The sequence below is a fragment of the Sus scrofa genome, chromosome 5 (genome assembly GCF_054392235.1).
Source record: "Sus scrofa isolate SSC_HxYL_T2T_F1_AM1 chromosome 5, Sscrofa_HxYL_maternal_Yorkshire_Landrace_v2.0, whole genome shotgun sequence".
In the NCBI taxonomy this organism is placed as follows: Eukaryota; Metazoa; Chordata; class Mammalia; order Artiodactyla; family Suidae; genus Sus; species Sus scrofa.
Genome location: NC_139387.1, coordinates 19,994,130 through 20,016,499, shown reverse-complemented (window position 1 = coordinate 20,016,499; position 22,370 = coordinate 19,994,130). Strand labels below are relative to the sequence as shown.

The window sequence follows — 22,370 nt, the reverse complement described above, 5'->3', positions numbered from 1 at the left end:
TGTTGTATCGTATTCCAGTGTATGATTATTTCTCCATTCTACTAGGGATATGCACATGTGTGCTTAACAAACAATGCTGTTACAAACTTTTCGGTATATCTGCTAGTATACGTTAGCAAGAGGTTCCTTAGGATACTGGCTGTCAAACTTTTTTTTAACCGCAACTCTCACTGTCTGACTGACTTCACTTAGCATGATAATTTCTAGGTCCATCCATGTTGCTGCAAATGCCTTTATGTCTTTCCTTTCAATGGATGAGTAATATTCCATTGTGTATATGTACTGCATCTTCTTTATCCACTCCTTTGTTCCCCATTTGTCTCATGTGGTTTTTGTTCTCTAATGTTCCTTTCCTACCTTCCCTTGAGTTAATCAAATGTTTTTAAAGATTTGATATAACTTATGCTATTGGCTTTTAGCAATATTTTATCTTTCATTATAATAAATGCATTTAATTTTAGTGATTGCTCTAGAGCTAAAAAATATGCACCCTTAATTTGCCAAATTCTATTTAGAGTTCCTTCACTACTTCACCCTTCACAACAGTACAATTGTAATTGCTGCCATATCTTTTACGTCCACACGCATTACGAACAATGTCATTAATTTTGCTTTAAACAGCCAGTTGACTGGTAAGGAAATTATGAAAAAATACTGTTTCATATTTACTCACTTTTTTTCTATTTCCAGTGTTCTTTATCTTTCATGGGATCCAAAATTCAGTCTGGTGTCATTTCTTTCCAGTCCGAAGAATCTCATTTACCATCCTTTGTACTGCAGTGATTCACTCATTTTACTTTTGTCTTTAGGAAATGTCTTTACTTCACCTTTGTTTTTTTTGGGTTTTTCTTTTCTTTTTTTTTTTTTTTTGCTATTTCTTTGGGCCGCTCCCGCGGCATATGGAAGTTCCCAGGCTAGGGGTCAAATCAGAGCTGTAGCTACCGGCCTACGCCAGAGCCACAGCAACGCTGGATCCGAGCCGCGTCTGCAACCTACACCACAGCTCACGGCAACGCGGGATCGTTAACCCACTGAGCAAGGGCAGGGACCGAACCCGCAACCTCATGGTTCCTAGTCGGATTCGTCAACCACTGCGCCACGACGGGAACTCCACTTCACCTTTGTTTTGAACGACATTTTTGCCAGTTAAAGAATTCTGGGTTTATTGTTGTCTGGCTCTGTTGTTTCTGATAAGGGGCCACAGTGATTATTATTATTCCCCTGTATATCATGTGTCTTTTTTTTTTTCTAACTTTTTTCCTTCAGTTTTCAGGATTTTCACTATGATATACCCATGTATGGTACTGTATTTCCTGTGCTTGGGGCCCTAAGATCTTGGATTTTAAGTTGATGTTTTCATCAAATATGAGTAATGATCCCTTAATATGTTTTTCCACCTCATTCTGGTGCTTTTCCTTCTTGGATACCTATTGATACAGACGCTAAATGATCCTTCAATGTTTTCTTCCCTGTCGTTTGGATTGGAAAGTTCTATTCATCTGTCTTCAAGATCACTGACCCTATCTTCTGATATCTTCATTTGTTGTTAAGCCCATTCATTGACGTTTTCACTTCAGTTGTACTTTTCAATTCTAGAATCTCCATTTTGTTCTTTTTTATATCTTCTCTTCTTCCATTACTCATTAAGATTATATATTCTTTAAGATTTTGAACATATTTGTATTAGCTGCATTTAACTCTTCATTTGCTAAATCCAATACCTGGGCCATTTGGGGCTCCATTTTTATTGATTTCTCTTTCATATATTCCATTTATTTCTCTGCATTGCATTCCAGGCAATTTCTTCAGATTTATCTGCCAACTTACTCTCTCTTTAATTAGGTCTAATGTGTTGTTTAGATGTCCACTGGGTTTTTAATATAATTAGTATAGTTTACATTTCTAGAAATCTGTTTGATTCTTTTTCAAATCAGCCTATTACCTTTTTTAGAAAGCTCTTACTCCTCAGTTATATTTTAATACCCTCTTTTTTTGAACATATGGAACACATCTCTTTTTTTCCGGCTCTACTTAATTCCGGTATCTGTCATCTTCCTGGGGATGATTCTGGCTTGGAATGCTTCTGCTCAGTCTCATTTATGATGGCATCTTGTCCCACATTTCATGGTTTTTTATTAATTGTGAGCTTGCTTTTGTTAGAACACTCTCTGGACTAATTCCTGAAAGCCTGGGTTTTTAAGAGAAGATCTGCATTTGCTTTTGCCAGATTTGGGGGAGAACTGCCAACCTGGACTCATTTTAAACTATGTTCTCACGTTAAGTATTGTAGGTATTTGCCCCCCCCACCGCCAACCCCCCCCACACACACCCCATGTGAACTCCAGCCAGGACCTGTATGAGGGCAAACCTTGTTATGGTTATCTGGGAAAAGTTTTCTCTCCTTTACCCAAAGCCAAGGTCAAGACAGGCATTTTCCTTCTTCTCTCTTCACAGATGTTTTTCCTGCTTCCCTTAGGATTGTCCCAACTTTCTATTAGGGACATTGCCTCCAATTCTCCCTTCCACAGGCCTAGGCGTTATGCCCTGTCCCCTGACCACAGTGGGCTTCCCTTCCACCCACTGACTACCAGGGACCAAAAGATGCCCCCACCAGGTTGAATGCCTTCTGGAGGCCCCACCCACCTGCTCTGGACCTGAAATAATGGACAGAAAGATGCACATGCGTGATAGCAACTAGGTGACTTTATTTTAAGCATGGGTAGCAAGGAGGGAACGAAGCTTTAGGAAAGGAAAGGAAGAATAAGAATGCAAAGGGAAGGAAGTAGGGGGCGGGGAACGGGGGCTGAGGGGCTGTCCTCTTCATGGGCTCAGGCAGCCCAGAATCCTCAAACAGAATACATCCATGGGTCACTCGTCCCAGCAGCCTTTCTCAGCCTGAGGGAGGCAGGCAACAAAGAGGGGGGATTCCCACACATCAGTAAATAAAAAGTGGACAGTAGGAAAGATGGGTAGGGGGAGAACCAGCAGTTGCACCCCTGCCCTGGGCTGCGCATGGTAGGGTTGGGCAGCTGGACTCCTCCAGGAGGGAGAGATGGACTGGGGGCTTGGGTGCATCCTCAAGTCCTGCCAACTTAACACTTCTTAGAGCTGCTGCCACAGGCTGCTATTCCACGGGACCTGATGCCACAGGTACGAGTAGCTGAGAGGTCCTCACAGACGACTCCACCCCTGGAGCTGCTCACACCTGCACGGGGACAATAATGATAAGTCAGAACCTTCAGGGGTGGAAAGGTGCTGGTCCCAAACACAACTCCCTCCCTACCAGCCAAGAGCACTCAGGAGCATGGCTCTGGCTCACCCACATCTCCCAGGAGAAAGACCATAAGCTTCCCTGTGATCTGTCTTTGGAACTTCCACCCTCACTGGAAGGGAGTCCAGCTTCTGGTTCAACCTCAGTCCCTTAATCTATTTTTCTGTTGCTGATTTCAGGAGGATCTCTCTGGGAACAACCACACTGCTGAACTACTTGTTTTGATCCAGAAAAGTGTTCGATTTCTGGGGCATGGACAAGTGTGTTTGGACAGGGGGAAAGGCAGAGCTCCCTACGATGGGAGAAATCAGACTGACGCTCTGACATGTCTGGAATGAGGAATTACTCGTCACTCACGACCTGCCACCCAGCTCCCTCTTTGTAACCGTGTGGCTGGAGATGGAGTCCCTCTCCCTGGATCTCTCCATCCTTAGAGCTAAAACATTCTTCCCACAATCTTAACGGCAGTGTCTCCCCTTCAGGGCCAGGATTACTCACTGATGTTCACAGCGCCGATGCCTTCACACAGCCTGATGCGGGAAAGAAAAGGTCAGCATTAGGACTGGGCATTAGTTCCTGACAATGATCCCAGAGTCACGTGGTCACCAGCTCTGAACCCAGTCCCCTAAGGAGCCACCCAAGTCCCTCCCCAGAAGGTCAGAGAAGATCTGGGGTCCAATACCCACAAAGGCTTAGCATCTCCCCAACCTTGTCACAAGAGAACACAAGGGCCAGGTACTCCCAGATCCTTCTGGGAAGTGGAACCTGCCAAAATGCTGCAGGACACGGAGATCTCTCTGCCTGCCCCCCGATTTGCCTCCCCACCCCTACTGACTGGCTCTACCATCTTGAACAACTCAGTCTCCCCCGGGCCGTGGGTTTTCCATCTCTCTTTAATGGAAATGTGTTATTCTATTTGCCCTTTCAGTTTAAGGCCGTTATTATTCTCCCCCCTAACCAAACCAACAGGGTTCTGGCACTAGCTCCCACCAGTTCGCGGAGTCTGTGTTGCACATTTCCGGCCAACTGAAGTTGGCTAGACGTCATCACAGTGGGAGCTTAAGATCAGCCATGATAGAAGTATTTATACCACTGAAATCAGCAACTATTATGAATTGGAGACTTTTCTTCAGAGAGTCAGCTCTTAAGCCAGCAAACCATTGTGCCTAACTAAGTTTTGTACATAAGTTTATTGGAAATCAGGCAGTGGACCTCAACGAAGACAATTCTCCTGAGGCTCTCCTCAAGTCAGGGAAAGGTCCAGAAAGGGTTACAAGATGGGAGCAGAAGAAGAAATGGGGGGCTGGGGAACTAATGGAGGAAATTTTAAAAAAAAATTGATTTATGCAAATAAGGTTCTGGCTCCAGCTGAGCTGGCTGTACCCACCTCTGCTCCTCGCCCTCCAGCAGGCGCCGGTAGGTGGCAATCTCGATGTCCAGAGCCAGCTTGGAACTCATCACCTCCTGGTACTCCTTGAGCAGGAAGGCCATGTCCTGCTTGGCCTTCTGCAGGGCCGCCTCCAGCTCAGTCAGCTTGTAGCGGGCATCATTGAGGGCCGCCTGGCCCTGCTGCTCAGCCTGGGACACAGCAGCCTCCAGCTTGGAGTTCTGGGGGCCCAGAAGAGAACAAGGTGGGTTATGGTCCCTGGGTCTCTGTGCCCATGTCCTGGATGTGTCCAGTCTGTCTACCCAGCAGGGATCACCCCAGTAACAGGCCTCACCCCTTCATCACGAGGGTGTCCAGGATTGGCCACCACCTAGTCATGCACATGGGCTGGAGAATGAATGGTGAGATCCATTTGGGCGCACACGCCCGTGAAACCCTGGGTGGACCTCCAACAACCCCTACCTGGCGCTTGGCATTCTCGATCTCGGCCGTCAGCCTCTGGATCACGCGGTTCAGCTCGTTGATCTCCTCCTTGGTGCGGCGCAGGGTCTCCCCGTGCTGGACCACCGTGGCCTTGATCTCCTCATACTGAGGGGAAGCAGAGAGGTTTGTGAGGCTCAGGGAGGGACTTCCTCCCACTGAGGACACCACAGATGATAATGCAGGTTGTACAGTGCTCAGCCTGTGCAACCACACATGGCAGCCTCGCCTTTACATCCCAACCTGAGAGCTCTTAACATTTTACTCACCCTCCTTACGGATCAAAATCCCCAAACAAAGAAGCCTTTTCTAACATATACTTTGAATCCCTCCCACCACCAGGTCGAGGAGGCAGGTGGCCTGGGCCACTCACCTTGGTGCGGTACCAGCTCTCAGCCTCAGCCCGACTACGGCTGGCAATGTCATCATAGTGAGCCTTGATCTCAGCAATAATAGAGTCCATGTTCAGGTCCCGGCTGTTGTCCATCTTGACAATGACCAAAGTATCTGAGATGTGGGCTTGAAGGACTCTGATCTCCTGTGGAGCCAAGAGCCATTCACATTACATATACGATCCAGAACCAAGGAGATCAGAGTTCACCTCTCCCTTTACACACACACACACACACACACACACACACACACACACACACAACTGCCATTTCCAAAGCCCTTGGGCCTGCAGACCCCTCTGCCCATTTCCTCTGTGCACAGGTTGGCCTGGGACTCAGCAAGGAGGGCTGCGTCATGTCTTCCCTCTGGAGCTCACCTCCTCATAGAGGGTCTTCAGGAAGCCCACCTCCTCCGCCAGGCTCTGAGCGTTGGCCTTCAGATCTGCCTTCTGCACGCTGAGACTGTTAACCTCCTGGAGACACAAAATACACGGCAGTCGCTAATCATGGCAGAGGCTTTCCAGGGAGCTCCGCCTCCCCCAGCCCAACCAGAAAAGCCCCCAGTCCCATTCCCAGCCCCGCAAAGCAAGTCAAGGGCATAGATCCAGAAGTCAAGGGTCTGGGAACGAAGGTCTCCCATCAATTAGCAAATGTCATATGTGACTTTGGAAAGTCCTTCCACCTCTCCGGACTTCTCCATAAAGGAAGAGCCAGAGAACTCCTGCCAGATCCATCTTCCGGGGTGTGAGAAGGAAGATGCCCTCCAGGGAGTGGAAGAAGATCTGAGCTTATGAACTGAAGCAGGGCTGCCAGACTCCCAGGCTGCTAGACCCGCTCACCTGCTTGATTCTGACAAACTCATTCTCCGCCGTGGTCCTCAGGGCGACCTCCTCTTCATACCTCCACAAGAGAAGAGGATTTGGAAAAAGGGAAGTTATTCAGAGACTGGACTAGGGATGGAAAAGAGGCGGGTCCGAGCTGACCCATCACACCCCTTCCCCAGGGTGTCCCAAAGAGCCCTCTTGCCTATTTCCCTCTCCCCAGGTCTGAAACATCTCTCTCACCCACCTCCCTGATAGTACATTTCTCTAAAGTAAACATGGTTCATTTTCAAGATCTTGGTTTTGTTATTACTCGAATATAGTAAGCTGGTTGCCTGAACGTAGATCTGGAAAGGCAGATGGAATTAGTAACTTAAACCACTGGGTATGGGAGTTCCTGTCCTGGCAAAGTGATAACAAACCCGACTAGGATCTGTGAGGATGCGGGTTTGATCCCTGGCCTCACTCAGAGGGTTAAGGATCTGGTGTTGCCATGAGCTGTGGTATAGGTTTCAGACGCGGCTCGGATCCCACGTTGCTATGATTGTGGCGTAGGCTGGTAGCTACAGCTCTGACTTGACCCCTAGCCTGGGAACTTCCATTTCCCATGGGTGCAGCCCTTAAAAAAAAAAGGCAAAAAACAAAAACAAAAAAACCCACAGACAAACCAGTAGGCATGAACAGTGGAGCAGGGCTCAGTCATTTCTTTGTACCCCCAGTACCCAGCACAATAAAGGAATGCAGGTGCTCAGAACAGGTGTATGTGATGGATGGATGGATGGATGGATGGATGGATGGATGGATGGGGATGTGGTCCCTATCCTAAGAAGTTCATGCAATGGAGAAAGGCTCTTTGTGAGGTTTCAGCCCCTTTTCTCTTCTGTGTCTTCCTGTCACTGCCATTAAAGCTGCTAAAAGCACAAAGTGGCTTAATGAAGAGAGAAGTTTCTATGGTCAGCATGCTCAGTGGCTCCCCAGTTGTCATGTCACACCACACTTCTGAGAGAAGTGGACCTTCCCCGCCAACTCACTTCTTCTTGTAGCCCTCCAGCACCTCGTGCACGTGGTTGAGTTCGGAGGCCAGCCTCCCACTGTCGGCCTCCACGCGCTCGGCCTCCCGCCTCAGCGTCTCAATGTAGCCATTGAACAGTGGCTCCAGGTTGCTCTCACAGCACTTGCGGTTCTGGAAGAACTGCAGCTTGGTCTCCAGCAGCTTGTTCTGCTGCTCCAGGAAGCGCACCTGCCGCCAGAGGAACAGCCATCCAGTCAGCCCTAATTCCAGCATCCTGCAGGATCCGTTCCCACCCCCAGCTTCCAAACCAGCCCTTTCCTCCCCTCCCAACAGACACCCAAGGGCCTTTCTCTATCATTTGAAATGGCTGCAGGTATTATTCCAAGTGTCCTATGATCGAGTGGAGAAGTCCTTTCTCATGCTTGGCCTCACTGTGCCAGGGATCAGAATCTCCTCCAGACTGACAAAGCTTTGCCCTGGGAACCCTTCCCTGGCTAACTCTCCCGAGTATTTAAGGCAGGATGAAGGATGACCCTGTGGTCCTGTTTCTACATCTTAGGTGCCTTTCTTGTGTGCTATATGTGTATGTGTGTGTCCTTCTCCCTCTGCAGCAGTCCCAAGCCCATCCTTGTCTGTCTGTGGGGACTCTGTCTGTCTGGACAGAGGTTGCATATGGTAACAGTGCTCTCATCAGGAGCCTCTATTCTATACTCATCTCTCTGTATCTATCTGTGCCCTGTGCCCATCTCTTCCATCAGCCTGAGCACTCACCTGGACCCCATCTCTCCTGCCCCCTGACTACCTTTTAAGTGCCTACCAAGGAAAGGAAGGTTCAGGAAAGGCGTGATCAAGGACACCCACCTTGTCAATGAAGGCAGCGAACCTGCTGTTGAGAATTTTGATCTGCTCCTTCTCCTCTTGCTTCACGGACTGGGCATTGTGGTCGATCTCCAGGTTAAGGGGCGCGAGGAGGCTCTCATTGATGGACACGGTGGTGATGCAGGGCGGGCTGGGACGGACCACGCCACCCGAGCGGTACCCGAAGCTGCGGCCACTGGAGCCAGCGCGGAAGCCTCCGCCGACGCTGCGGCTGCCAAAGCCCCCGGTGAGGCCGCGGTAGCAGGAGACGCCTCGGTAGGGGGCAGCCGTGATGCAGCAGCGGCCCGGCCGGGGCCCAGAAGCCGAGGTGCAGCTGAATCTCTGAGTGGTCACACAGGAGCTGGATTTGCAGACTCCACTACGGGAGCTAAGGCAAGACGATCCACAGGTCATGGTGATTCTGGGCTGGAGGAGATGAAGCCAGAGGAAGGAGAGAAGCAGTTTGACTTCTCCCTCACTGCCCGTCCCTTTTATAAGCCCAGACACCTGGGCTGCCCGCCTTGCCACGCGGAGTGGGCTTCTTGTCACCTTTATGGGCTTGGGGAATTTCTCATTCATTTCTCCTCTCTCATGGGATAACATCGAGATGGAGCTTTGGAAAATCCTAGACTCAGGCAACTCTGAAGCTCTGGCAGCATTTTTTCCACAGTTGAGAGCCAAGGAGTCAAGGTCAGCCAAGGCCTGGGGACTCTGCAATTTGCGAGGTAATTAAAGAGAAATGGGGAAGCCGTGGCGGGAGGATTTCTTTCCGGCACTCAGCTGGAATTATCACCTCCATCTTTCAGTTTGGGTCTCAAGATGAGCTGAGACCAGGGACAAAGGACAAGCCATCCTGAGGATCAGAGATGGGTGGAGGGGCTCTTAGAGAGGAAGAGTCTTCCGGGGGCTTCGCGGCAGGGACTCGGGGGACAATTCTTTTTTTTTTTTTCTTTTTGCCATTTTCTTGGGCCACTCTCGCAGCATATGGAGGTTCCCAGGCTAGGGGTCTAATTGGAGCCGTAGCCACTGGCCTATACCAGAGCCACAGCAACTCGGGATCTAAGCCGCATCTGCGACCTACACTACAACTCACGGCAACACCGGATCCTTAACCCACTGAGCAAGGCCAGGGATCAAACCCGCAACCTCATGGTTCCTAGTCGGATTCGTTAACCACTGCACCACAATGGGTACTCCTCCGGGGACAATTCTTCAAAGCAACCTATAACACTTAACCCTTAGCATGGCCAGAGGGACATGGTGTTTACTCCCACCAAAGCATGGAAAAGTCCATCACACACCAACAAATTATTTGTTCAGCCACTTTGGGCTACAGGATCCAGGAAGTTGTTGGATGTGTGTGAGCAGTGTGGGGTGAGCGCTTCAAATAAGTGAATTCCTACAAGCCCCAACCTGTCTACCCACCTCCATCCCTCTTCATATGTCTTCAAGATTCCTCACCCCCGGAATTCCTGTCGTGGCTCAGCAGTAATGAACCCAACTTGTATCTATGAGGACGTGGGTTCAATCCCTGGCCTCACTCCATGGATTAAGGATCTGGCATTGCCATGAACTGTGGTATAGGTTACAGACACAGCTCGGATCCAGCTTTGCTGTGCTTGTGGTGCAGGTCAGCGGCTGCAGCTCCAATTCAACCCCTAGCCTGGAAACTTCCATATGTTGGAGTGCAGGCCCTAAAAAGCAAAAAAAAAAAAAAAAAAAAAAAAGATTCCTCACCCCCACCCAAGGCAGAATCTCTCTACCAACTAGACCATAAGCACAAGGCCACATTCCCCAAACACTTTCTAAGGGCCGCCTGTTTTCTGGGGCACTTTCAGAAGAGCTTCTCCAATAAGCTCTGAGCCTGGACAGAGTGGTGGGATTTGGGGTCCCAGCCAGGAGAGCCTCAGTGTGCGGGAGGCCCGGGGTCCCAGACCCGGAAGAGGAGGCTGGCCCAGGGTGGGAGTTGGGGGAGTGGGGAGACGGGGATGTTACCAGGACAGGTACCTGGGCCAATGGGCCATAGAGGGGAAACAACAACAACAATAATAATATCAGCTAATATTTATTGACTGCTTACTATGTCCCAAGCACTGTAGAAATGTTTTACGTACACACCAGACTTTCTCCTCACCACCTCCCTGGGCAAGTTTTATTACCTCCATTCTAGATATAAAGGAAGCTGAGGCTCAGAGAGGTTATGGAACTTTTCACCCAGATTGTAAGAGGCAAAGCCCAGGCTTAAACCCCAGTGGGTCTGATGCTAGAAACACTTTGACCACTGGACCACGGAGCAAAAGGAAAAGTGTCTCTGAAATGGGCAAGTTGATGTTCTAGATGTTTCCCAAGGATGCCTTGCGTTACCAAAAGTAGACACACACACACACACACACACACACACCCTCCATATACCAGCCCCACGTCCCATTCACTCTGACACACCTGAGTATGGCCCTTCCCAGGTCAAGCACTTCTGGTGCTCGGCTCGACATTCTAAGCCTGTGCAGCCACCATACCCACCAGTGACCCCAGCCTGTCTCCTTTCCCCCGCCCTCATCCTTCCCCTGGTTTTCAGCCGGCTCGGACTGCCCGCCAGCTGTTCCTCCCACATCCCCTGCCTCCCTGGCTTTGCATCTTGGTGTCCACCATTCCCTCTGCCTGAATCCTCCTCCCCTCTCTTATCTCCATGCATCCAACTCGTCACCATTAGCCCCAGACAAACGGTCATCTCCTCCAAGGAACCTGCCCTGACCTCTTGCCCCCAAGGCCCTGAACTGAAGGCTCCCCTTCCCACTGAGCCTCTCTGGTGTGAGGCTCCTGCATTAGAGCCAGGCCCCCTGCAGCCTCATATTAAGGCCCTTCTGGGGGTGCCTGCCCTGCCTGGGGACTGCAGAGTCCTTGGGATCTGGGCCTGCTTCCTGCTGGGGACCTATTTGCTCCCTGTCTTGAATTGGGCCCAGGGGCCCACGGGGAGGTACAGGAGAGACATGACAGCAAGGGAGAGCAATAGTTTTTCATCCATAGACTGGCGGACTGGAGATAAAGGGGGCAAGGGAATGGTTTCTGGAAGATGGGGCCAAGAATGGAGCAGCCCTCCCCTTCCCCAGCACTGCAACCACTCACCCTCTCTCCGGGGGAAGCCTGTCCTTGATTGCACCTGAAATCTCTCATGTTTTTTTTTTTTTTCTTTTTAGGGCCACACCCAAGGCATATAGAGGTTCCCAGGCTAGGGGTCAAATTGGGGTGCAGCTGCCGGCCTACACCACAGCCATAGCCATGCCAGATTTGAGCCACATCTGTGACCTACACAGCCACTCACGGCAATGCCAGATCCTTAACACACTGGGCAGATCCAGGGATCGAACATACATCCTCCTGGATACAGGTCAGTTTCATTACCGCTGAACCTGGGACTGAAATCTCTCAGTTTACAACGGGAACTGAAATCCCTCATGCTTTAGCCCATTTCTCCCCACTGGGTTTCTAGAATAATAACAGGGACACCAGGGACCAAGTGGCCCTGAGGCTGGGTCAGGGATTACCACTGACAGGTGGGGGGCCGCTGTGCTCTAGCTGTCAAACCTTTCAATTCCATCCACTTTGGACTGTGCTCTTAGAGGGCATAACTCAGCCTGCAGCCTTCTGGTCTCTCTGGACTTTTTTTTTTTTTTTTTTTTTTTTTTTTGTCTTTTTGCCTTTTCTAGGGCCACTCCTGTGGCATATAGAGGTTCCCAGCTAGGGGTCCAATTGGAGCTGTAGCTGCTGGCCTACACCGCAGCCACAGCAACACCGGATCCTTCACCCACTGAGCGAGGCCAGGAATCAAACCAGCAACCTCACGATTCCCAGTCGGATTCGTTAACCACTGTGCCACAACAGGAACTCCTGATCTCTCTGGACTTTAAATGTACTTAATTATCAGCACGAACAAAGGCTGATAATTAGCCTCCCCATTGATTGTGATAGTGCAGAAATTCTACTCCGTCCACCCACCAAGATCCAGAAGGAGTTCCAAGCGAGCATTATGTAAGTGCCTCCATAAGTCTAATTTAAATCCTCCGTGCTTCAATGTAAGTCCAGTTCCTCTTATGAGAGAGGTACTAAGGGAAGGCTATTCCCTTAAGAAAATTGGAGTAGGAGTTCCTATTGTGGCTCAGTGGTAACAAACCCAACTAGTATCCATGAGAACTCGGGTTCCATCCCTGGCCTCGCTCAATGGGTTAAGGATCCAGTGCTGCTGTGAGCTGTGGTGTAGCTCGCAGACAAGGCTCAGACCTCACATTGCTGTGGCTGTGGCATAGGCTGGTAGTTGTAGCTCTGATTTGACCCCTAGCCTGGGAATTTCCATATGCCACAGGTACAGCCCTAAAAAGAAAAGAAAAAAAAAATGGAGTAGAAATTCTAAAAATGCTGAAGCCATTAGTCAGATGACTGGTCACCCCAGGTGGAGCTGGGAGTGGAAGCCCAGACACTGTGGAGTTGGGTCCATCTTCCGTCAAGGATGGTACTAAGTTTGTGCTGAAACCCCTGCAAAATCAAAGCTGAACAAAAGGGATTCAGGTCCACAAGAGGGTCGGGAAAGACGGCAAAGGGGGCAGTGAGCCAATCCCTAGAAATGGGATGCCAGGCAGCCAAAGCCGGGCACTGACCACAGTGACCTCTGGGTTCCAGGATTTAATTACCCCTTGCACAATAACAACTCACACTTAAAAGCAAAGGAAGCTAAGGGTGACTTGCATGTTTCTCTTTAATGCTGGCTGCTGAGTTCACACTCTCCTTTCCTCTGTCTTTAATTGAATGCATAATTAACTTCTATTATGATGGGTTATAGCCTTCCAGGGTTGGTGGCCCTGACCAAGCATCATTTGAGAGGAAGGCTTTGGCTCACACTGATTTTTCTAAGACCTCAAAGCCTCATAATCTGGTCTCCTGCCCCCAGGAGGAATTTAACCCTCACTCAGTTCCCGAGACTCAGACCCTGGGAGGGGAGGGATGGGAGCCTCCTTTCAGATTCTGACTCTGCCCCTCTATGGAGCCTTCTATGCCTGACCTTAAACAAGTCACCGGACAATTCTTCCTGATCAGGTAAACAGGCACAACAACACTGACCTCAGAAGAAGGCCCTGGGAGTTAGATGAGATAATGGATAATAATGCATGATATTGTTGGTACCCCACAAATGCAACCTCCCTTCCCCTCCCCCAAGCAGAGCGGAGAAGGACGTGGGGGATGAGGGGGAAGGACTGGACCTTTCTAGGAGAGGAGAAGGGAGCTGAGTCCTGAGAAGGAGAGAAGAGAAAGTTTTTGCCCCAAGGAAAACAGAATGAATGGCAAATTAATAACAGTAGAATAAATAGAACAAACAAACAAACATTTATGGAGTTCTTATTAAGTGCTAGGTAGGGCCCTAAACGCTTTCCTGTCCCTTGTGCCACTACGTCTTCCCAACAACTATGGAAACTATTACGATCCCTGTTTTGCATATGAAGAAACTGAGGCTCAGAAAGGTTATTCGCCTGCCCAAGGTCATGGAAAGAATTTCTGAGACTGACTCTAAGATGCCTTCCCTTCAACACACACACACACATAACACACGTGCCCCCACACCATGCGAAGACGCACAGGTAACTAAGACCAAGGCTTCCCAGCCTGCAGGGCGGTGGCGCCGGCTGGGACCGAAGTGACGGCCGGGTGTGCCCAGCTGCCCAGCGTGGGGCTAAAACCAACCCGCGCTACCCGGCCGACTCCCGGCCAAGGGGCGCAGGGGGCCCGCCCCGATCCCGCCGCCCACGGCCCGCGGAGCTGACCATGCGCTTCCTGGCCCCATAAAGCGCGGGCAGGAGGCGAACGCCGTTTTATGGAGTTGGCCGGGCGGCCGGACTAGCTTTGTTTCTCGGCTCGCAGAGATGCGAGGCCCGACCTCCAAGCTCGTAAACGGGCTGGCCGCGCGCTCCCTCCCCCGGTCTGCCGGCCCGATATAAGGCTCAGCGCCGGTGTCGGGGTCCAGCCGCCTGCTGCCGCCGCCGCCGCCGCACCATGTCCTGCCTCTCCTCCCGCCTTGGCGCCCCCTTCGGGGTCCGATCCTTCAGCTGCGCCTCAGCCTGCGGGCCCCGGCCCGGCCGCTGCTGCATCTCGGCCGCCCCCTACCGGGGCATCTCCTGCTACCGCGGCCTCACCGGGGGCTTTAGCAGCCGCAGCGTCGGCGGAGGCTTCCGCGCTGGCTCCGGTGGCCGCAGCTTCGGGTACCGCTCTGGCGGCGTGGTCCGTCCCAGCCCGCCCTGCATCACCACCGTGTCCATCAACGAGTGCCTCCTCACGCCCCTCAACCTGGAGATCGACCCCAACGCCCAGTGTGTGAAGCAAGAGGAGAAGGAGCAGATCAAGTTTCTCAACAACAGGTTCGCCGCCTTCATTGACAAGGTGGGTGTCCTTCATCACACCCTTCCTGAACCTTCCCTTCCTGGGCAGGCCCTGAGGGGGTAGTCAGGGCGCAGAAGAGATGGGGTCCAGATGAGCTCCCACGCTGATGGAGGCGAGGGACACAGATCCGGGGCACACACCGACCAGAGAAATGAGTACAGAGCCAGGGGCTCCTGATGAGAGCACCGTCATCATATACAACCTCTGTCCGGACGGGCAGAGTCCCCACAGGCAAGATGAATATCCTTGATCCCACCCATCCTGAGCCTGGAAGTCCTGGGAGGACCTGAGAACTTCCAGACCAGTCTCTCTTAGAAATGGGGTATGGGGACTGCTGATATTTTAAGTGCTATTGGTAGGTGGTCCATTAAAGCATTAAATAACATTCCAACACCTGATGAGAAAATTCATCTCTTTTAGTTTGTTTTTAATCCTTAAGATGAAATGGAGACCATCTCATTGGGTACATTAATATGTCTTTCATATCCCTCTCCTACTTGTGACTTTCATGCTTTTAATAAAAGAGAGCAAGGCTCAGCTTCAGAACTGTCTGGGACAGTAGGCTCAGCTAGAATGTCATGCTTTCTTATTTCCTCTTATGTATGCCTACTGACACTGGTTTTACACCTATGATGGTTACATAGTTACCCCTTTAGTCCCACTTACGTGTGAATGCTTTAAAAAAAATCCATTTATACATAAATCACAAGGAAACAAGTCCAAGGGGATGGCAAAATTCTGAAGTCAGCCCATGAAGGGCTCATGCTTGAGAATCACTGCTACCAGTGCAGCCGTTTGAGCGCACACGGTGGACAGAGACCTAGAAGGGGACAGGGACACAGGGCAAGGCCTGCCCAAGGGCCCCCTGACAATGGGTGGCAGAGCAGAACTCCAAACCCAGACTCTCTCTAGGTCCCTGGGGCTAGAGGGTCCAAAGCCGAGGGCCCAGCCGCCCCACTGGCCTCCAGCAGGATCTGGTCCGCCTCAGCAGCTGCTGCATCCCCAGTGTGCTGGCGCTCAGACCCGCAAAAGACGGCCAGGGAGTGTGGGAGAAAGCATCCTGGCCCACAGGCAGGAAGCCCAGCTCTGCCTCCAGTTTCTCCACGGATTCTCTGGATGACACTGGACAGGGGCTTCCCCTCTCGGCCCCAGAGTTTCCCCACACCAGAGCTGTACGTGGTGCCATGTGTGAGCTGGCCATGACTTTGAAAGGAAATGTGGGGATCACGACAGCCATGAGACTCCTCTGCTCAAGCCCTGTCAGCTGAGAGCACCTAAAATGACCCCCCATAATATCTGCAGTTCCCATTCCCCATTTCTGGAAGTTCCAACCGGGGACTTGCCAGCTGCTCTCACCGAGCTGGATGAAAAGGGACCAGCGCTAAAAGGCAAGGTAACGTCTCAACGCCGGGGAAAACCAGAGGCCAGGGAGCCTGGTCCTATTTGCTGATGTCCTTTCTGGCCAGCTCAGGGATTGTTGCCGGCACCTCTCTCCAGGTTGAATGATTTCTGGGAAAGGCTTGTCTGCTGTCTTTTCCTGCAGGCGCCACTGTCCCTATTTTCCAAAATCTTCCCCCAGTCACACCACCCGCCTGGCATCCAGACACACAGGAGTGTCCAGCACAGGAGTTTAGGCCACTTTAGACCACGCCTCCCCTGCCTCCTCAGACCCCAGTCATCCCGCTTAGTGAGCCACTGCCCTCACCAAGCTCCCCAGCCAGGGAGCCCTTCCCACTGTGGCAATCCATGCAAACACCTACTCAACAAGCTCCAGGCTGGCCCCTGAGGACAAGGATAAATAAGCCATAGGCCCCGTCCTGGGGAAGCTTGCAGCAAAAGGTTCGATTCCTCCTCTATGCCTCCCAACTCTGCTCTATAGCCCTTTCCTCCAGGAAGCCTTCCCTGATTGTCACTACCCTTGAGCCCTCACCATCCCCCCATCCCAACCCAGCACCACCCTTAGGCCCCTTGGTTTCTCACTCCTCCCATCCAGGACCACCTGGACAGACCCTCACTCAGGCCCGAACAAGCTGTCATGAAACAGGGATTTTCTTTTTTTTTTTTTTTTCTTTTTGCTGCCTCCTCAGGCCGGGAGAGCTCAGCTGGGGCTGTGCCATCCACCCCTTGCCTCTGCAGGCCTCATTGCTCTGTCTCACTCTGCCTGCTCTCTGAGGAGGGCTGGGGAGGCAGGCACCTCACGCTGAGCTTCTCCTGCCTCTACACCAGGTGCGCTTCCTGGAGCAGCAGAACAAGCTGCTGGAGACCAAGCTGCAGTTCTACCAGAACCGCCAGTGCTGCGAGAGCAACCTGGAGCCGCTCTTCAATGGCTACATCGAGACGCTGAGGCGGGAGGCCGAGCTCGTGGAGGCCGACAGCGGGAGGCTGGCCTCCGAGCTCAACCACGTGCAGGAGGTGCTGGAGGGCTACAAGAAGAAGTGAGTGCATCAGAGAGGAGGGTGTGGAGAAAGGAAATAGGGTTAAGTCAAAGCAGGATGGATTGGGGCTAGACCACAGGAAGAACTTTCCACCAGGAGGAAGACAGTGACAGGAAGCCTTTGGGGAAGTTTTTTCTTTTCTGGGATGGGAATTTAAGCATGGGAGAGCCTCTGAGCTGCTCCAGCGACCTCATCATTATGTATTTATTTCATTTTAATTTATCAAACATGTACTGAGCATCTACTCTAGGCTCCAGGTGTTGTGTTGGGCCCTGAGGTGGGGCGGGGGCAAGAAAGTAAGCAGGACAGGAAAGGGTGGCACCAGACCTAGGGCAGGGATTCCCCCCTGCCCGAGGGAATTGCAATTCAGAAGCTGAGAGGAGGCCCACAGAAATGTGCCGGGCACCACCCTGCCCACATCAGAAATGCGTGTCCCTAAAACAGGAAGGGCAGCGGGGGATGTAGTTGGTTTCAGTGCCCAGAGGAAAGGGATGGACATTTTTTTTTTTTGTCTTTTTTTTTAAGGCTGCACCCTCAGCATATGAAGGTTCCCAGGCTAGGGGTCAAATCAGAGCTGCAGCTGCCAGCCTACACCACAGCCACAGCAATGCCGGATCCTTAACCCACTGAGCAAGGCCAGGGATCAAACCCGTTTCCTCATGGATCCTAGTTGGGCGGGCTCATTAACCACTGAGCCACGATGAGAACTCCAGCATGGACATTTTTTGATTCTATGACTACATCCAAAAATCCAGTTCCTAGAATGTTTGTCTAGCCTTCCTTCTCTTTTTTTCTCTTCAAATCTCAGCCTATGGAAATTCAAGCCACTGAAACTTGTGCCCTTTTTGTCCCCAGGTATGAAGAGGAGGTGGCACTGAGGGCCACCGCCGAGAATGAATTTGTGGCTCTGAAGAAGGTGAGTGACCCCAGAACAGACATCCTACGACTCAGCACCAAGGACAGAGGCAGGAGTGCGCCCTCTGTAATTCAGAGAGGCTGAGCCACTCCCCCAGAATCACACAGCCCAACCTCTCCCCTTTTCCTTTTCCCAAATGCCCCAGTGCTCCCTGGGTGGCTCTAGACATCTGGGTACACTGCCTGCTTCAAGCAGGGCACTCTTCCCCCATCCAAGGTAACTCCCATCTGGCCAGTGATTTCCCACATCCTTCCGCCCTGTGCCTCCATTAATTTTTGTGAATGGGAGAGCACATGAACGCTAGTGATGCCTGCATCCTCGGGCTGGGCAAGTTAGGAAATGCTGGCGTGAACAGTGCCGTTGCTCACTCACCTCTTGGACTTGACAGGGCAGAGCCACCATCGGTGTGCTGAGACTCAGAGGTCAAGGGTCTCGCCCTGAGTCACGGGCTCGGGGCCAGTGATGATCCCAGAAACTTCTCCTCCTCCCCCTCCTCTTCCCCCTCCCGCTCCACCTCCTTCTTCTTTTTTGTGTTCCCTGGAGCCCAGGATCAAGCCCATGCCACAGCAGGAACCCAAACCATAGCAGTGACAATGCTGAGTCCTTAACAGCTAGCACACCAGGGAACTCTCTGGAGACCTCTTCTTCTAAGCCCGGATCTCTAGATTTCTTTCCATGAGATTCTAGAGCAGAGAGGGGTGGAGCATCATTAGAACTGAGCCATTTTACACTAGATCCTAAGTTTCATGGTAGTGCAAGATGTGGATTCTAGAGGGAAGATCCCAATGGAGCCCAGAGGAAGTGTCTGGAAACGCTGGGGCCCCTTCCCTTACCCAGACCTGCTCCTGACCCCTTGAACTTCACCAACGCCATGACACCAGCTAAGGAAGGTCCAGGGATTGTGCTCAGCCTGATGGGAGAGTGAGACTCCAGGGCCACCCTCTCCTTTTAGGATGTGGACTGCGCCTACGTGCAGAAATCAGACCTGGAGGCCAACGTGGAGGCCCTGACCCAGGAGATCGACTTCCTGCGGCGACTGTATGAGGAGGTGAGGGACCACGGAGCAGCAGGAAGCAAGGAGGATGGGAGTTAGACATTGGAAAGGACTGCCACCATTTGGTTTCCGGGTGAGGGACGACAGAGCAGAGTTGAGAGACCCAAGGCAGGGTTACCCACAGAAGGTGAAGAAACACAGTTTGATGTCTTATCTGCCATGCCCAGACAAGCTGGTGTTCCTGGTTACCATGGTGACAGTGATCAAAAGTAGTAAATCCTGGTCCTAGACCCAAAGGATGGAGAGAGGAGGCCCTGACAGCCAGACTCAGACTGGGCTCCTTTCATCCTTGGGTTCTGGGCCTGAGGAGCATTGAGAGGATCCGGGGTTGAGAGGAGGTGTCACCTTTGAGTGGGGGCTTCAGACAGTGAGGTGGTGGAGGAAGGAGGGGGAGGGGACAGGGAAGGACCCTGAGAGAGCAGGCTACCAGCAGTTGGGCTGAGTCAAGAAGCTCTTACCACCACCCCCACCCCAGGAGCTCCGAGTCCTCCACGCTCACATCTCAGACACCTCCGTCATCGTCAAGATGGACAACAGCCGGGACCTGGACATGAACAACATTGTCGCCGAGATCAAGGCTCAGTATGATGACATCGCCAGCCGCAGCCGGGCCGAGGCTGAGTCCTGGTACCGCAGCAAGGTGAGTGGCCCAGTGCCCCGTTCCCAGAACAGGGATGCTAAAAGCTAAAAGCATTGTGGGAGGGATGCTAAAAGGGCTTCGGCCTCTGTCTGTGTGGGATGGACAAAGGAGGGCAGGCAGCTCTCGGGATGGGATGGCGGATGTGTGCTGTGTGGCTCCACGGGATGACATAAGCCTCTCTGCTTCCCTCCAGTGTGAGGAGATCAAGGCCACGGTGGTCCGGCACGGAGAGACCCTGCGCCGCACCAAGGAGGAGATCAATGAGCTGAACCGCATGATCCAGAGGCTGACGGCCGAGATCGAGAATGCCAAGTGCCAGGTACGGGAGCTTGGCCCACCTCTCAGTGTAGAAAGAGAACAGAATTGGCCTGCAGCAGGGGGGTTTAAGTCAGGCACCTTGCCAGAGTGTGGGAAAAGGAATGAACATCATACTTTAGGCCAGCCCCCTCCATGGAAAATGCTCTCCATTCCTGCTGAATATGGGGTTGGGGGAGAGGTATGAAGGGGAATGGAAGGACCAGGGCCTTCATGGTCTGAGGGGCAGAATAGGGCAGAAGAAATAGTGCCAGCCTCAGGGGCAGGAATCCCGGGCTCTCAAACCAGCCCTGCCACTAGCTCACCATGTGATTTGGGGAAGCATTTCTTTTCTTTGGCCCATTGTTCTAGACTGATGATCATACGCTCAGGTGTCACTCAGGTTAGTGAGTGAAGCGGGCTGTACCCAAGGCCCTAGGGCATGGTAAGCTGGAAAGCACAAAGGGCAGATCCGCCTCAGATCCAGATGAGGCAGGCGCTACAGAAATGCAGGTCCAGTGTGCCCAGATCCTCTGATTTTTTTTTTCAAGAGAAGCCAGGCATCTGGACTTTTATGTTAAATTTCAAAAATTAAAGACACTGTGTCAGCATTCCCCGGGAGCACGAATTTGCAACCTCTGACTTAACAAATGAGTAAGGCCCCTTCTTCCTCTGACAGTCAGTGGTCTGTGCATACCTGGCCTCTGACCCACACAGAATCCAGAACAGGGAGCCTTAATAACCTTCCCTTGTCCCCCAGAACTCCAAGCTGGAGGCTGCCGTGGCTGAAGCTGAGCAGCAGGGCCAGGTGGCCCTCAACGATGCCAAGTGCAAGCTGGCGGAGCTGGAGGCCGCCCTGCAGAAGGCCAAGCAGGACATGGCCTGCCTGATCAAGGAGTATCAGGAGGTGCTGAACTCCAAGCTGGGCCTGGACATCGAGATCGCCACCTACTGGCGCCTGCTGGAGGGCGAGGAGCAGAGGTGGGTACCACTCCTGAGGAATGTCTCTACATCCTCCAACCTGTGCTTTGAGCCAGGAGCTTATTTGCATATCATTTACATTAAATTTGCATCCAGATGGCTTGGAGGAGGGCATTTGCAAGTTCTGCTTCCCCCCACCCCTGAACTAATTTTTGTCCCTTTGCTCTCCCCACAAGGTTGTGTGAGGGCGTTGGCGCTGTGAATGTCTGTAAGTAATCTGTACTGTGGGGTCTGAAACAAAGTCTTGGGCTTCCTGGTGGGCCGACTTTTTCTTAAAGGGCCAAACAGTAAATATTTTAGGTTTGTGGGTCATGCGGCCTCTGCTCAATTTGTCCTTGTGCTGGGAAAGCAGCTACAGCCATAGGGATACTTAACAAATACAACTTCATTTACAAAAACAGGAGGCCAGCATGGGCCCCCAGTTTCCGACCCTGAAAGGAAGGGGAGGGATGCGGCCATGAGTGATTCTGATCATGTAAATGGCTGTTTCTGCATATAAGGAGGGCCCGGGCTAACAGTTTATCAAGGATGCTTGAGGTTAGACTGCAGAAGAATTACGCATTGAGGGTGTTTGAGGGGAAAAGAGGAATAGAAATGGAGAGAAGGAGCTCTGAGCAGGGGGTCTGGGGAAGGGAGGCACTCTGGCCAGCAGGCACGGGCCACTGGCGACCAGTTCACATGGGGACTAATCTCTGTCCTCCCCGCGGCAGGTGTCAGCAGCTCCCGGGGCGGGGTCGTGTGCGGGGACCTCTGCGTGTCCGGCTCCCGGCCCGTGACGGGCAGCGTCTGTAGCGCCCCCTGCAGCGGGAACGTGGCAGTGAGCACCGGCCTGTGCGCTCCCTGCGGCCAGACCAGCTGCAGCCGCTCAGTGCGGTTAGCGTAGAGCCTCCGGGTTTGTAATGCACCGCTCCACCAGCCAACCCTCCCTGCCTCTGGCGGCGGTCCCGGAGCTCCGAAGCCCCTGGACTTGCGGCGCAAGGGCTGGGGAACCGACCTGCCTGATCTGCCCCAACTACTGCGTTCCCTTCCTGCATCTTTCTTCCACTTCGACTCTCCACTTCTTCTGGGGAGAAACGGGCTCCTCGCTGCGCAGGTCTGGTAGCTCCCTCCATCCTCAAGAGTCTGAACAACTTGTTTCCTAGAACCCTGAGCGAAGAGCCAACCCTGACTCAGGCTGCTCCGGGGGCTTGGACGCCTGTGGCTTCTAAGGGACAGATTGGTCCCAGAGCCCCTCTAATGTGGACCTGCGCGCCCTCTCCCTCTCTCTCTCTCCTTTGTGCTCCGTCTCCAAGTTTCCAATAAAGCTCCTGGGTCCTAAAAACTGTGCTCCAAGAATCTCCCTACACACGTTGGTGCCTGCAGCAGGTGGCCTTGCGGCTCGGTTTTCGCCACCTTCCAAGGCAACAAAG

General features: G+C 52.2%; 2 protein-coding genes across 2 annotated transcripts; one reads left to right on the top strand and one right to left on the bottom strand.

Annotated features, from left to right (window-relative positions):
* Nucleotides 1-2,681: 2,681 nt before the first annotated feature.
* On the bottom strand, nt 2,682-8,841 carry LOC100621639 (keratin, type II cuticular Hb6-like). Its single transcript, XM_003355394.4, has 9 exons — nt 8,225-8,841; nt 7,383-7,591; nt 6,370-6,430; nt 5,908-6,003; nt 5,512-5,676; nt 5,121-5,246; nt 4,659-4,879; nt 3,770-3,801; nt 2,682-3,205 (listed from the first exon to the last, which is right to left on the bottom strand). Exons 1-9 carry the CDS (start codon nt 8,822-8,824, stop codon nt 3,093-3,095), a joined length of 1,623 nt encoding a protein of 540 aa, XP_003355442.3. The 5' UTR covers nt 8,825-8,841; the 3' UTR covers nt 2,682-3,092.
* Nucleotides 8,842-14,033: 5,192 nt separating this feature from the next.
* On the top strand, nt 14,034-22,282 carry LOC100621844 (keratin, type II microfibrillar, component 7C). Its single transcript, XM_021091682.2, has 9 exons — nt 14,034-14,641; nt 16,868-17,076; nt 17,932-17,992; nt 18,945-19,040; nt 19,522-19,686; nt 19,880-20,005; nt 20,741-20,961; nt 21,138-21,169; nt 21,672-22,282. Exons 1-9 carry the CDS (start codon nt 14,258-14,260, stop codon nt 21,842-21,844), a joined length of 1,467 nt encoding a protein of 488 aa, XP_020947341.2. The 5' UTR covers nt 14,034-14,257; the 3' UTR covers nt 21,845-22,282.
* The last annotated feature ends 88 nt before the right edge of the window (nt 22,283-22,370 follow it).

What these genes read in the sequence shown, in the direction of transcription:
- LOC100621639 (XM_003355394.4), bottom strand. Translation starts at nt 8,824, where the DNA reads ATGTTATCCCATGAGAGAGGAGAAATGAATGAGAAATTCCCCAAGCCC. An exon ending in TGAAGACCCTCTATGAGGAG is followed by an intron (nt 5,677 to 5,907) that starts GTGAGCTCCAGA and finishes TTGGCTCCACAG; the next exon opens with GAGATCAGAGTCCTTCAAGC. An exon ending in AGAGCTGGTACCGCACCAAG is followed by an intron (nt 5,247 to 5,511) that starts GTGAGTGGCCCA and finishes GCTTCCCCTCAG; the next exon opens with TATGAGGAGATCAAGGCCAC.
- LOC100621844 (XM_021091682.2), top strand. Translation starts at nt 14,258, where the DNA reads ATGTCCTGCCTCTCCTCCCGCCTTGGCGCCCCCTTCGGGGTCCGATCC. An exon ending in TGCGGCGACTGTATGAGGAG is followed by an intron (nt 19,041 to 19,521) that starts GTGAGGGACCAC and finishes CCCCCACCCCAG; the next exon opens with GAGCTCCGAGTCCTCCACGC. An exon ending in AGTCCTGGTACCGCAGCAAG is followed by an intron (nt 19,687 to 19,879) that starts GTGAGTGGCCCA and finishes GCTTCCCTCCAG; the next exon opens with TGTGAGGAGATCAAGGCCAC.